Source organism: Tenebrio molitor, chromosome 8 (assembly GCF_963966145.1).
Source record: "Tenebrio molitor chromosome 8, icTenMoli1.1, whole genome shotgun sequence".
NCBI lineage: Eukaryota > Metazoa > Arthropoda > Insecta > Coleoptera > Tenebrionidae > Tenebrio > Tenebrio molitor.
Window position 1 is genome coordinate 6598229 of NC_091053.1, and position 15055 is coordinate 6613283.

Here is a 15055-nt window from a genome sequence, read left to right on the forward strand (position 1 = left end):
TAAAATTAAATTTTAAGGCCACTTTTATTAACATTATGTATGCCTATTTGCAGCCGTTTAAGCGTAATTTCAATTTTTTAATAAAATATTCTTTTTTATAAGCAATTGTTTTATTTGAATTTTTATTCAAAAATAGCATTGCAATAAAAATTAAATAACAACAAAACAATAAAAAACAAGCAAATTAACAAAGAAATATTTTAATGTAAATGATTTCATTGAAAATATTTTCAATATTTTTTTGTTAATTTGCTTATTTTTTATTATTTCGTTGTTATCTACTGTTTATTGCATGTGATTGTTGAATAAAAATTCAAATAAAACAATTATTTGATAAAAAAAAAAAGAATATTTTACACAAAAAATCGAAATTACGCCAAAACGGCTGGGAATAGGCATATACAATGTTAATAAAAGTAGGCTTAGAATTAGGTTTTACATTTATATCTAGTGTCACAAATGGTGGTTGCCATTTAAAAAAATGAAGTTTTTAACATTTTTTGATTGGCAATTTTGAAAAATTCCAGTAGGCGTATGATACATAAAAAAAATTTCACTAATGGCGGAAAAGATCGGCCAGGTCTTTAGGAATTCAACTAAAAAAAATCAATTATTTATTTCCGATGGTTCAAGAGTTATAAATTTGTTAATGAAGCCCTGCAATCTCGCTTTTTTGCAAAAAAGATGACATAGGTCAAAAACGATGACAGATAAGTGTTGACGAAAAGACGTTCTAAACTCAAAATTTAACGTAGAATCGAAATGTGAAGTCAAAATGAGGCCTTTCCATTTAAAAAAATAAAGATGGCGTCGATTTCCGGTATTTCCGGAAGTGCCACCATTTTGAAAATATTTCATTTGAACTTGGAGTAGTTCATTATAGTCAACTACCAATTTTCATATTAATATGATTTGGGAAAATCAGAAAGTTTCTAATGAACGGGCTACGTGAATCAGCCTGTATACATTGTGATTCATGAGGTGTAGTAGAAACTTTAACCCTTGATGCCCTTGCACACATAGATTACATAATTTAAAAAAAGGCACATTTCTAAATGAAAAATTGACATTGTAATTTGCATTTTTAAAATTACCTCGAAACCGTTTTAAAAAACTGTTGTAATAAAAACTAAGGAATTGAATTTCAAAATGGCGTTATTACTGACACTCGACAAAATAGTAGATTATATCATTAAGAGTAGAAGTAAGTCTCTTTGTGCTAAACCCAGAGATTGCAGACCGAGATAAAGTCGAGGTCGCAACTGGGCAATTTTTTTGTATTGGGCTACATGAAACAATTGATGTAACTACACGGAACCTGTAAATAGCGAAAAACTTGGTCTTCGTGTCGAAAATGCGACCAGAATAATTCGCAAAATGTCATTTGTCATGTCATTTTTAATATAGTGCGTAAATCGTGGAGACTACGTGCGCGTGCATGCATTATTAACTTGGGAAGGTATTTTCAACAATTATTGTAAAGAACTGTTTTATTTATCTTTGTTGTAAATAACAAATCATTCGAAATGTAAAGATTGTTTATGTGCAATAAGCATTTCGCGTACCGAGAACAGGCTGCGAAATTCAATTTCGCAGCCGTTGCCTTGAAACAAACTAATTAAATACAAGTCATAAAAAGTAAGCAGTGTATCTAGGAGAGAGGTTAGAGGAGCTGAGTCCCTACGAAAGCAAAATTTCTTGTAAATGTTGGCTGGGTGTTGATCTTTTGTAGGCGTCGGTTGGCGTTCTCTCGATGGTGTAGTGTCGGCGGGAACGGTTGACCAATGGGGGCTGTGAGAGCAGATGATGCAACTTATCATAACATAACTTAACGTTAACCTTCCACAATAAATAAATTCCATAAGTAAGCCAATACAACGTTTTCCGACACAGTTTTCACATTCTTCTTGTTACACCAGTCTCTAAACGTCTAAAGTCACTGTAACGTTTTTCATATTGCTGTTTCGATTTTTCAGGTTTCAAATGGCACACTGCACAATTTATAATATTCTTTAAATCTGAATAAGTAGGTACACAGCACTGAAACATCGTAATTTTCTTCCGACATTTCTACAATGGCGATATGTAAGCCGACTTTATTTTTATTGACAATGAAGGAAATTTTACGTGTTCATTTTATAATTACAAATTTTCGGTTGCACACAAGATGTTGTGTACACCGTGGCTGCGAAATCCTTTGACGACCTTGAGTTTGTCTTGCCTCGGCCTAAACGGCCTCGGCGACAATTTTTCTCTCGGTAGGTACGTCAAAGAACGATTTCGCATCCTTGATATACAAATAACTATTTTATTATTTCCGCGATACCTACTAAAATTGATCTGATACCGTGGAGGATCTATATAAAATGCAAATTGAAATGAAATGAAAACTGTTAGTATCAATTCTGTGATTATTTATTAATTTTTAGGCATTCTTAAAGAAAACGGTATTTTACGTACTCACAAAGCGACGAAAAGTAACTCTTTTTCGGACGCTGACCGTAGCACCATTTGTTGGTCTATTTAGTAAGTTAGCAACGAAACTGACAAAACCTGCCCTCTCACCGTAAATTATGTAAATAAGAAAATTAGTAATGGTATTCCAAATAGTAAACTTCAGTTTTGTTGGCCAGCTGATAACAAATATTATAAAAAATGCGTAGAGGGATATGGAGGGAGCACTCTTCAAAAAAGTGGATACGACCGCGCTTTTCTGTAGACCTAATAAAAGGTCTCCAGATGAGCCGAGCGAAACCGAAGTTAACGCAGATATTTTTCATCTTTCCAGTGGTGTCCCTTTAACTTTTTTCTGGGGACAATTTTTGTAGGAATTGTAGGAAGACGACCATAAATATTTAGTTCAAAATAAAAACAGATCAGAGTTATACAACTGAAAAAATACAAAGACAATTCACCAACCGGTTCACGTGTAAAAAAGCAAATCCCACTAAAATGACGGAACACCGACGCCTATGAAGCATCTGATGCCCAACGACCCTCGTCACGAAATTTCAGGAAGTACTGGCGGTCATTTTAAAAGGCGTCATAAAAGGTCTCCGCACAGGTCTCGCGACGTGCCGCCTCCTTTACATTGCCAGCATGGGCAGTGCTCCCTCCATATCCCTCTACGAAAAAATGTTAATCTATACAGGCTGATTCACGTAGGCCGTTCGTTAGAAACTTTCTGATTTCCCAAAATCGTAGGTATTAATATGAAAATTGGTAGCTGACTATAATCGACTACTCCAAGTTCAAATAAAATATTTTCAAAATAGCGATACTTCCGGAAATACCGGAAATCGACCCCATCTTCGTGTTTTTAAAAAGGAAGGCCCCATTTTGATTTCAAATTTGGATTCTACGTTAAATTTTGAGTTTAGAACGTCCTTTTGTCAACTCTTATCTGTCATCGTTTTTGACCTATGTCATTTTTTTCGTAAAAAAGCGGGATTGCAGGGCTTCATTAAAAAAATTATAACTCCTGAACTATTGGACATAAATAATTGATAATAATTTATAATTCTATTAAAGTGGGGCTATTTTAAGACAATTTTAGCGGTGATAGAAAAGTAAACCTGGTTTTTGTGTCCCGGCGCCTCAGAACAGCTTTTTGTCCCTTTTTATTCTATCGCGCGATCAATTACTTAGATAAATGGGCGGCTATGACTTTGACAGTGTTATATTTTTGATCTTAACTAACTCAGTTAATAAACGTCAAACAACTGTCACTATGAATCAAAATTTAAGGTAAAAATGGTTTTTACTTCAGAACACAAAAGATGCATCATTGGATCGTCAATAACGGAGAATGGACAAACATTGCTCTTGCCATAGTTTGGCCATAGGGTTTTACATGCTAATTTTTCAACCCCCTGTTAACTTTTATCGTCATGAAAATATTCAACCCAGTTTTGTAGTAAAGTTGTGGGATATGATAATGTATTGAAACAATTTCAATTTAATAACCAAAAGCAAGGAATAAGCTAGCAAAAAGACGTTTTTTGAATTCCGTTTGCATCAATTTTAAATTTTCAGTAGGCTAAAATTTCACCTGACATTTGTAATTTTGATATGTAACTGATTGTGTAATTGCTTAGCTGCCTATGGAGGCCATTTTGAATACTTAATTTAATTTTTCTACGATCATGCAAAAAGTGAGTGTTCATTGCATTGTTTTTAGTGGAAAAAGTGCCTCTTAATTGCACTAGTGCAATAAACAACTATTTTATTGAAGTAAAGAACCTTGTTATAACATAAATAATGAATCTATCGTTATTAAAGTAATGTTCAGACTATTTTTTGCAAATAACATTTTGTTTGTAAATTGTCTATTACAACCATTTATTACATCCATGTATCACAAAATGAAGTAAATGACTAGATAATATTACTGTTTAATTTAAAAACAGCGCTAGGCTTTGTAATTTTCACAAAGATAAAAGTTAACATGGGGTTGAAAAATTAGCATGTAAAACCCCATGGCTAGTCTTAAAAAACTCACTGTATGCACTATGCAACCAAAAATACTTCCGTGCATCCAAAGCATCTGATTGTCTAGATTCGTACACACGTTCCAAATTCCAAAGGCTTCTTTGATCTAAATATTCTAAATAATTGTTTATCGCACGGTACGAACGTGAACGTTGTTTTTTAAATAATATTTTGATTTGATGAATACCTACGTATTTATTCATTAATATTCTTGTGACCGCTGAACAGTTTTCAGTAGCTTCACTGTCACCATTATTCTTCACTTTTGAGATTTAATACTGGGTGATTTTAAATGATTGTGACTTTTTTTCATAGGTTGGTAATATTATTGTTGGTTATTCTGCTTTTTAATGTGATAGTTGACATAAACATAGGCGTCCTCGTCAAAATGACGTACGTACGCCAATCAAGTTTGCCAAAATAAGTTATGAAAAATGTTCCCAACTTAAGGATGAACTGGAGTAACAATCTCAGCAAAAAGTTGCGGAATTCTTATAATGCTATGAAACGTTTATTACGAGAAATCAATATTTGAAAAAATAGTTTTTAACTTTTGGAAACGAATTGTAATGAGTTGCAAGTAAATTTTGTGTTTATTTTCTTGATATTTAGATAATTACTTACATGTGATTTTGCAATCTTTTGACTAAGACTGTACGTGAAAGTAAACAAAAGCACACTGAATTTCAATTTTCATTGATTTCTGTTAAAGTTCTTAACGTAACTGTTGTAAAACGTGCGATATGAGTGTAATGTTGCATACCGACGTCAATTATATGCATTTTGTTCACTATTATTGAAATTAAAACAGATACATAACCTCAAAAACCGTGTTTTTCCACATATAATTAGCGATTACAAGGAAAATCCTCGACCAACTTTTTTTGTAAATTCATTAGAAAATTCTACGATATCGATACTTTATGTGTGAAAAATTTAAGAAAAATTGGCCTTTTTGAAATATGTTTTTTATCATTTTTTATGCGACCATTGCTCGATTTCTCATAAGAACACGTGTAAAATATCCCGAAACTTTAAAAGGTAATAACTTTAAAATTCCTCGATCAAATTTTTTTAAATTTGGCACAGTACTTTAGAATGGATGAAAGGACTATTGTACCAATTTTAAGCTAATTTCGCCATTTTTCAATGTTACTCCAGTTCATCCTTAAGAAAAAAAGTCACAATCATTTAAAATCACCCGGTATTTTAAACTATTTTTTAATTTATCATTTGGGAGTTGTAAAATATGGGATTTTAATATCTACTAAATCTCATAACGTCATAACTCACCCTGTATATTGAGTAAATTCTATAATTTTGAAAGTTAAACCAATAAGAAAAAAGTAATCTCTTGCATGACATTATCAGTAGTAATATAACGAGTGACATGGACATTGCCGATTGTATTTCGACTGAATTTTACGAGTTGCTATGATTTTGGAAATACAGGGTTATTCTAAATAATTGTAGTCGAAATAGGCCATGCCCGCCATGCCCATGTTATTACGTTTTTGCCGCTTTCATGTGAACTGTCAGTTGTGTCGCTGTCACTGTCATTTTTTAGGTGAAAAGTTCGGTAATGGGAATTTTATTTATTTTTGTTAAATTAACGATTGAATCCAGAAATATTGAGTTGTTCTACAATCAATTTTAAAAATATTGAGTTGTTTTGCACCCAATTTAAGACATCATTTTGATGATTTTTTTATGTGGAGCGGCAACCATAAATTTTACATTCAGTTTTCATGCCTACTTCGACTACAATCATTCAGAATAACCCTGTATAACGAAACGAGTGCGAAGCGAAGGGTAGCACGAGTTGTATTTCCAAATATCATAGCAACGTGTTAAAATTCAGGAGAAATATATTCGGCACATGTCAATGTCAAGAGTTGTATTTTACATGAGAATTTAACAAACCAGAACCACAGACATTTACGAAACGGTATTTATTAATTATTAATTATATCAACAATGGTAATTTCTGCCACTGAAGTAGACCCCCATCTATTTGCTTGCATAATGACAAATTTAAACTGTCAAAAGCGAATTTGTTGATTTGGTGACAATTGAAGAGTTAGATGCAGAATAATCGCCTATTTATTTTGTACCTACAGAATAATCAAAAAAGCTCGCTCGTAATTGGCTGTTATTCAGTCCAATTCTTAACGTTAATTGATTCTTTGACACGTGTGTTGAATTCTCAAATAAGTTGTACTAATGGCAAAATTGAATTCATGGGAAAAAAATCAAGAGCTAGGAAGTGTTGAATCAAGGAATTGAATCAATTTGTAAGGGTGTATATGTCAATTCACAGGTAAGTCTTAACATGAAGGAAATTAATTTTGATGAGGGAAAGAAAAAGATTCATTCAGTTAATTCAGATCTACGTATTTGTTGGGATAAAAGAGCTACGAAAATGTACGGATTTTGTTAAACAATTTAAATTTTCCACCACACGCATCTGATGCAGCTACAGTAGCGCGGTCCAATTGATTTGTCTCTAAGCTACACTGCCAATATTTAAAAAACATTCAACCACTCTTCCACACTGCTGTGAGAAATCACATTTATTCCACTTCTTCTAGATGCAAAACAAGAAACTGATAATATATCGCTTGTCGTAAACATTTCCAACAACCATTTTAATCAGTAAAACCGTTTCGGAAATAGGCCACTGTAATAAATATGTTGTGCTTAACAGTGACAACCATTTTTAGAAACGTTTATTATCTTGAAATGTTAATTATACCTATAATTTATATATAAATAAACGTGGCTTTAGTTCACGCCACTGTCTTCATTTTAAGATCAGCTTTGCCAAAGTAATACTCAAAAGTATTACCAACCTATTAAAAATAGTCACAACAATAGTCACCCGGGATATGCACAAAGTGATCAAAAAGAACACACATCAGAGCAGGCAAATTATTATCGGTGACGTCGCCGTCGTAGCGGAATTTGAAGACAATAGAGAGTTTTCGCGTTACGTTCCGTTAAAATAACTGGCACGCTATTCGCAAGCAATTACCGTAATCACTTATTGTAATAATAAATCGGTTACGCTATTACCTAGCAACACCGGCGTTAGCGTACACGGTTATCTGAAAAACGTAACGCGAAAATTCTCTAATTTATCGTCTCAAACGCTACTTTATAATACCGTGAGATCGAAAAAAAAATTAGAGTTGGCTGTGACCAAAAATTTCAGTTGGCAAATCGTTAAAATTTCAATTATCAGATATCAGTCTTAAAAGTTAGGTTAGTGATTTTGAGAACATTGAAATCTTGATTTTCATAAAGGTGTGCATTATGTGTGACTTGTCGGTTGTAAAAGAATCATATTCGAAATGTCTGTCTTCAGCTTCCAAACATAATGCTACTCTTTTCGACTCATGTTTTCAAATGACCTTCGCAAAGTCGGGACATCAATTAAATTGCAGTTATCTTTAATTACTTGCATTCATTCGGGAATTGTGCCAGGCCTGTTTTTGAACACGTTGTTTTTCAGGTATGGAAAAACAAAATAATCAAGGCAAGTTGTTAGTAAGTGCCTTGAAAATCCGGAATGAGAGTTACTATTGTAATTAATGACATCTGATGACATTTGAATTAAATTTTTACGTGCAGCCAACTGAAGTGTATTAATCATGGCCATCTCGATTTTTTTTTTCGATCGCACGGTAAATCACACCTCATGAATTTTACACATTGGAATTATAATTGTACGGGGAATATTGTTAGAATAAACACTGGTAAGCAGATTTTTTGGTGAAATGTCAAACAAGCGTCAGAACGGTATTGATGTTAATCTCGAAAATAGTTTTCGATTTCGGTAAAGTTTACGTTCGTTTCCTGTAATTGTAAACAACAATTTTCTCAGAATAAGTGGTAAAATTAATTTTACCATTGAAGAAAAAGCATTAATTTTAATATAGGCAACCAATAAAACGACTGTGTATCGCAAGTATACAAATGTGTACGATTAAGCTAAAAAAGACGTTTCGATAAAACAAAAGATGAGGTAGCATTCTTGATTTGTTTTCTTTTTGATCACTCTGTATAAAAAGTCCATCTCAGAAAAAAATATGTTAAAATGGCTACAGCAAAAAGTTATTATGGCCGAAACATTTAATGTTAACTTTTTTTTGTTGATTGTCTCCACAAAAAACTGTTGCTTTCGTAGGTATTGTTACAAAGCTAGTTTTCTATGAGAAAATTTTAAAAACTCCCTTAGAGTTGCCATAAAATGAAAAAAAAAGTTGAGATCATTTGTATTTGTAGTGAAATCGACAGAATTTTCCTTTGGAAATTTCAATACCTCGACAAATCTTAATTCGAACTTGAAGATTAATTAATTGCTCTGTAATTATTTTTGAAAAAATTCTTGACAGATGTTTTTCATTATAAGTGAACATCAAAGCGTTTATTACAAAGCTGGCGCTGCAACCGTTATTAGTTGATTAGAAATTTATTCCACACTGTCGGAAACGATACCTAGTTCTTCGAGAAATAAAAAAATAAAAAAAATAACCTTTATTAACGGGGACATCAAATAGTTATAATAGCTATTTATTATACAAGTGTCTTATAAGGCAAATAAGTCACGAAAGAAATGTTTAGCCACGAGAGCTTGCTCGAGTGAACTAATTTTTCTTAAGTGACTTATTTGCTGTTAAGGCACGAGTGTAATACATAGTTTTATCCAACACCTCCTTCAATAACAGTTCTTAAAACATCATCAAAACCCAAAAATTATAAATGTTAACGTAAGCCTCAACAAATGATTTCATCTGAGATTCCTGTTTCATATATGTATGTAATTTTAATTTTATGTATTACATTTTTTGATGTTCCATAAACTTAAATTCTCTCAAAAATGTTTAATTATAAAAACAGTTTAATTATGGGTTCATAAGTCCACTAGTGTTTTATAGACCTCATAATACATTGCGCCGCAAAATTAACGCATAATTTAGAAAATTAATCGTATTCATTTTTAGAAAATTTTTCACTGCCATTTGGAAACCAAAAATGTTCATTCGCATTATCTTAAAGTTTAAATCCGATACTCATTAGAAAACCACTTTTCATAAGGCATCATTTAAAATTTAAATTTACAGCCTTTTTTAAAGTTTTTACACGGTATGCGCTAATTTTGCGGCGCAGTGTATATTCAAAATCGGCATTATTATGACTTCATAATAGACAGGTGGATAAAAGAATTAAGAATATTAAGAAATTAATAATACAATTCATAAGAAAAATTGGAAATAAATAAATAAATTGTTCTTGATTGTACGGTTGGCTTCAAAAAAACGGGAACTGTCAGAAAAAGTTCTGTCAGATTTTATTAAATTTTTATAGTTTAAAACGGCCTTTTAGAATTTAGGTTAAAAAAACTGCACTTATGTGTCAGAAATACTACTGTCAAACAGACACAAATTGACAAATTAACTTTCCAATTCACATTAGGTCAAATTTCATTTCCCGTTTTTTTTGAAGCCAACTGTAGATTCTTTCATTGTACCTATCAAGATTCCAATTGACATTACTTACTCACCTTCCACTTGATTCCCTTTTGTGCCATTCCTTAACACCTGTTTAATTATTTTTTTATCACATATTTATTGCTACATCTTGAACTACTTATATATACCATTCACGATTATTTCAAATTCGGACTATCTATGAAAATCTGACATTTTAGTTGGCAGTATTGTGATTTGTCATAATAAATCTATTTTAGGTTATAATTCAACGGAACACTGCTCCCAGGTTGTTACATTTTTTACATAATTGAACGCATTAAGAACAATGATCGTAAAATTGTAATTGAAATGAAACATACATATTTGTAGGGCAGTTCTGGGTAAATTCTTATTAACTAAATTAATGAGGGAATTGACAACAATGCGAATATTTAAAAACGAAACGTCATATGACAGGACCTGACGCCAAACTAACAAAAAAAATATCATGGCCTGCTGCGTGTTTAAAATAATCGTGAACGGCATATACTGATAATACTGCATTCCAAAAAAATAACAAAAATTCACCATTCTTACAACGATCCAATTTCTCTTGATTGTAATTAACTAATCTTACGTTCTTTGCTGCATCTATTAACACGCGATGTAGCACGTGATGGAATCTGTAAAAATTCCAGTTACGTTTAATTATGGAATCGCATCATAACCAGAAGTGAGGTAAAGGGAAAGTATAACAAAGAAATAAAATAAACAAACTGAAGAATCACACTGAATTGGTCCAACTACGCAAAGGAGTGCCACAAGGTTCAATTTTGGGGCCACTACTAAAAAACAAAAATACTGAAAGTAATACCATTGTGTAATACATATCATTTTTAATCGAGAACGTAAATCAGTCTAGTTTTTACAATAATTGAATGAAGTACTTGAAGTACCAGTTGAATCTAAACTTGTTTTTTTTTTAATTTACTCCAACAAAGTCTAAAGATTATTAGCAAAAAAGTTGTTATTAGTAGTGACAGTTGTGGGGCATTGGCCTTCACAATCTCCTGATTTAAGCCTTATAGAACCTATGTGGGACAAAATATCAGCCACTACTCAAATCTTCAAGTTTATTATAACTTTCCGTAAACATTTTTCTCACTCCAATGCGGAAACTATCAACTTTCTTCAAGCTCATCACTTAATTTAATGCTGTGTAAAGCTCTACCATTAGTTGTGATACAAACCGAATTACCCTAAGCTAACATTAATGTTATGTTAAATTTTTTAGTAGGTGCGGTAATCTTTACACAGAGAACATTTAAATCTCGTGTAAAAATAAATAATTGTAAAATACGTCACTCGTGCGAGAAAGTGAAAGCGCAACCAATTATGAAATGATCTGTGGTGTTTTATCAGTTGTGGAATTTTTTCAACATCAATGGATGAAAATTATTTTCGAACAGTCAAAAGGTCATAACCTGAAAATTCAGTGTGACACGCGAATTTTGTCAACGACGGAGAAATTATGGCAGATGAAGAAATCTTCTACGATTCGTTGGAAGAAGACGACGGTCAAGACTTTTTTTCTTGTCCGGTGGGGGATCTATCAGAGACTGTTCCTCTGTACAGCGGGGAAACTCCCAAAGATCAAATCATCACACAAGCTGCCAAAAAGAAACCAGAGAAACCCTCGAAACCCATCCCTTGCCCTCACAGAAGGAAGAAATCTTATCTGGAAATGTACTACGACAAAGTCAGTCGACAGGAGTGCAAAAACGACACCAACGGCAGCAACACCAGCAGAGCAGTCTGCGACAAACTGTCGCCGAAAAGAGAGTCAGACCTAGACGTAGATCTGAACTCGATCCAGTCGCGCTCACACACAGACACAGAATCGGACCAGGACGAGTAAAAGCACAGAAGCAGAAGTACTTTTATGGCAGCTTTCTGTTCCAGCTTCTACGAGAAGTTTCTGGCAGCAGAGACGGACAAGTCGTCGGTGTCTTTGCTGGAGGACGGTAAGATCAGACCCAAGACAAAATTTTCGAGCCAGTCGGTGACAGAACGTCGCTTCTATCTGGGACCGTTCGCCGAAAACAACTCCGACAAGGTAGAAGTAAGCAGAAGTGTGACCGGTTCAGTAGATTTTTTTCCAGCTAGAACTGCTGAAGAAGCGCCAAAGCTACGGGACCAAGATGAGTATGAAGAACAGGATCCAGATCGAGGAGCTGAAGTCGCTCAGGAAGATCAAGAATTCGAGTTTTGGACGGAGGGAGTGAAGGGGGCGGTTTTGGCAGCGAACGATGAATAGAAGAATTTTGAAAAAAGATTTTTTTCTTAAATCTGACCTGTACTATATTCTACCCAGATTACATACCTAATCTATATAATCTGTTATCGCTACGCTAATGACACTTCAATGTGTTTATCAATAGATAATTTATTATTGATTAAGACAATGTCGCCATTTTTGTCACACCCATCGATCAGTAAGTTTTTTACTTCTTACTTTCTTCTTGGTCTCTGTTGTCTCTCATTCTTTCTATATGGTTGTTCCATTCTTTTTTTTCTTTTCCATATTTTCTGTTTTTAGTCCAAATCTGTTGATCCAGAAATGGACAATGAAGCGTTGCAAATATTCGAGACCTTCCGCACAAATCACCGACATTTAGGAGTCAACGACACCTTGGAACAAATAATTGAGCGACAACTCCCAAAGATTTGCTCCAATGATGTCACCAAGGCTGTTATAAATAAAGTGGACGAGATATTGAAGCAGAAAATATCTGCAGAGTTGCCGTTGTTGGATTTGCTCTCTCTGATATACTGCGGGGCCCAAACTGTTGTACAACTGTGCCGGAACAACAATGTTCCTGTTTATTCCCAAGCGGACATACCGGAACAGTTCCCCAGGGATGCTCAAGCTCAGAAGAAGCTCTACAAAGTCAGTCCGACAATCTTCACCCGACTTCTGTTTCAAAAACAGGAGCTAAAAACTGAATGGAATATACCTTCTAGGGAAAAGCAGGAAAAGCTCGAAAGCGCGTGGTCGCAATTCTGGGGAGAAGGGGGTGAGTTCACCATGGAAGCAGCCTCGAGTTTCATCAGCGCCGAAGAGGCGAGAGTTGGGACTGTGTCCATGACTGACAGCGAAATCACTTTGAGTGATTTGAGTAAAGCTCTCAAGGCCAAAAAGAACTGGTCTCGACCAGGCGTCGATGGAGTCCAGACCTTCTGGTACAAAAAGTTCCCATCGGTCCAAGAACACTTGGTCAAGAAGATCAACGACATGATGGCTAACCCGGATCTGATGCCAGAATTTTTCACGCTAGGGTTCACCGAACTTTTTCCCAAAAGCGAAGACACCACATCGCCTTTAAACTACAGACCGATCGCGTACTTGCCGGCCATTTACAAAATAATCACTCGGTGCATCTACGAGAAGATTTTTGCTCACTACCAAACGCACAGGATTTTGGCAGACGAGCAATCCGGAGGACGACGGGGATGTTTCGGGGTGCGCAAGAATCTGGTGGTCGATTGTGTGGCAATGGAGCAAGAATCGGTCAAGGGATGTTACGTAGATTTTCGCAAAGCCTTCGATATGGTCCCTCATCTATGGGTTTCCACGCTGCTTCGAATCTATGGTGTTGACCCAGTTCTCGTGAATTTTCTAGAAATGGCGATGAAGAAGTGGAAAACTCGTCTCTATTTGAAGCCAAACGTATTAACCAACAGCATCGCGTTTCGAACAGGTGTCTTTCAGGGCGATTCCATGAGTGTCATTTTGTATTGGACGGCCGTCAACCCTTTGTCTTTCGCCCTGAAAAGAACGAACTTGGGGTTGACCTTCCCGAATGGGGGACGCATCTCCCATATGCTCTACATGGACGACCTCAAATTGTACGCCTCAGATTTTGCCACTCTAAAAAAGATGATCCAGGTGGTGAGCGAGTTTTCCAACGCAACATCGATGGAGATTAACTATGACAAAACACAAGTTTTTTCGATACCTTCTACGATAATTGATTTTGTTCGATTGGAGAATGGAGTGGAGTTAAAGTATTGCTTAGAGAAGACCTACCTCGGGTACGAACAAAATCCTAAACTAGACAATGACAAGATTAGATCCGTTAAAGCTCAAAAGTATAGTGACAAGTGTGAGAAGATTAACACGACAGAAATATTAGATGAAGATAAAGCAAAAGTGAAAATGATACTAGCGATGAAGGGTATTTGTAGTACTTTTGGTCTTCTACATTGGAATCGTTTCGACAAAGAATTGCTAGAAATGAAGATTAAGAAAAAATCAATGCCCGGGGAAAATGACAGAAGGGAAGATATTTACTTGAGACACGATTATGATCTAGAGAAAATGAGAAAACAATTTTCTGTTGACTCAGACTTGAAGGTGGTATTAAAGAATGATAAATTCACACCACTGTTTTTGGCCGACTATAATGGCTGATTCAAAATGGTTGTGGATAAATACGGCAACTATAGTTGACTTAAGTTGCAAAAAACCACTTTGCCTTTGCAACAGCATTTTTATAGCATTAATCCTTCGAAATTACTATAAAACTGTACTTATATGGAAAATATTCAATCTAAACTATCGTTTGCTGGTCCCTTTGTGCCTTTATTTGGTTCCAAAATATTGAAAAAATACTGTTGCAAATGACAAGTGGTTTTTTGCAACTTGAGTCAACTTTATGTAGGTACGAAAATTTGTGTGGCAATCCGCAACCGTGTAAGTGGGGTAGAGTTGATATTTGTATGACATTTTATGCATTTGATTTTTTCATACCATTGCAAATTAACTACAATTAGACAATTTTCAAAACTGCGCGTCTCTGAACTGTCAAAAAAATGTCATCTCTATCCCACCTACAGAGTTGCCACATAAATTTTCGTACATTATTATAAAATTGTATTATATTGTCATTAATTATTATTACCGTTGTAATTAATAAATGAAATTTTATTTCTACGCAATAAAGAGAAATAAGAAAATGGCGACGTTCTGACTGTTTGTCGATATGGATAACGGCGCACGCATGGATTCTGATCGTTATGGAACAGTG

General features: G+C 34.5%; 2 protein-coding genes across 2 annotated transcripts; both read left to right on the plus strand.

Moving 5' to 3' along the window:
* The first annotated feature begins 11325 nt into the window (after positions 1 to 11325).
* Positions 11326 to 12341, plus strand: LOC138136889 (uncharacterized). The gene is made up of 3 exons (XM_069056209.1): positions 11326 to 11879; positions 11928 to 12081; positions 12128 to 12341. The coding sequence occupies exons 1-3, from the start codon at positions 11497 to 11499 to the stop codon at positions 12248 to 12250; spliced, it is 660 nt and encodes a 219-aa protein (XP_068912310.1). The 5' UTR covers positions 11326 to 11496; the 3' UTR covers positions 12251 to 12341.
* A 59-nt stretch (positions 12342 to 12400) lies between these two features.
* LOC138137474 (uncharacterized) lies at positions 12401 to 14988 on the plus strand. The gene is made up of 2 exons (XM_069056886.1): positions 12401 to 12460; positions 12565 to 14988. The coding sequence occupies exon 2, from the start codon at positions 12586 to 12588 to the stop codon at positions 14437 to 14439; it is 1854 nt and encodes a 617-aa protein (XP_068912987.1). The 5' UTR covers positions 12401 to 12460; positions 12565 to 12585; the 3' UTR covers positions 14440 to 14988.
* Positions 14989 to 15055: the final 67 nt, after the last annotated feature.

What these genes read in the sequence shown, in the direction of transcription:
- LOC138137474 (XM_069056886.1), top strand. Translation starts at nt 12,586, where the DNA reads ATGGACAATGAAGCGTTGCAAATATTCGAGACCTTCCGCACAAATCAC.
- LOC138136889 (XM_069056209.1), top strand. Translation starts at nt 11,497, where the DNA reads ATGGCAGATGAAGAAATCTTCTACGATTCGTTGGAAGAAGACGACGGT. An exon ending in ACAGAATCGGACCAGGACGA is followed by an intron (nt 11,880 to 11,927) that starts GTAAAAGCACAG and finishes TTTCTGTTCCAG; the next exon opens with CTTCTACGAGAAGTTTCTGG. An exon ending in CCGAAAACAACTCCGACAAG is followed by an intron (nt 12,082 to 12,127) that starts GTAGAAGTAAGC and finishes ATTTTTTTCCAG; the next exon opens with CTAGAACTGCTGAAGAAGCG.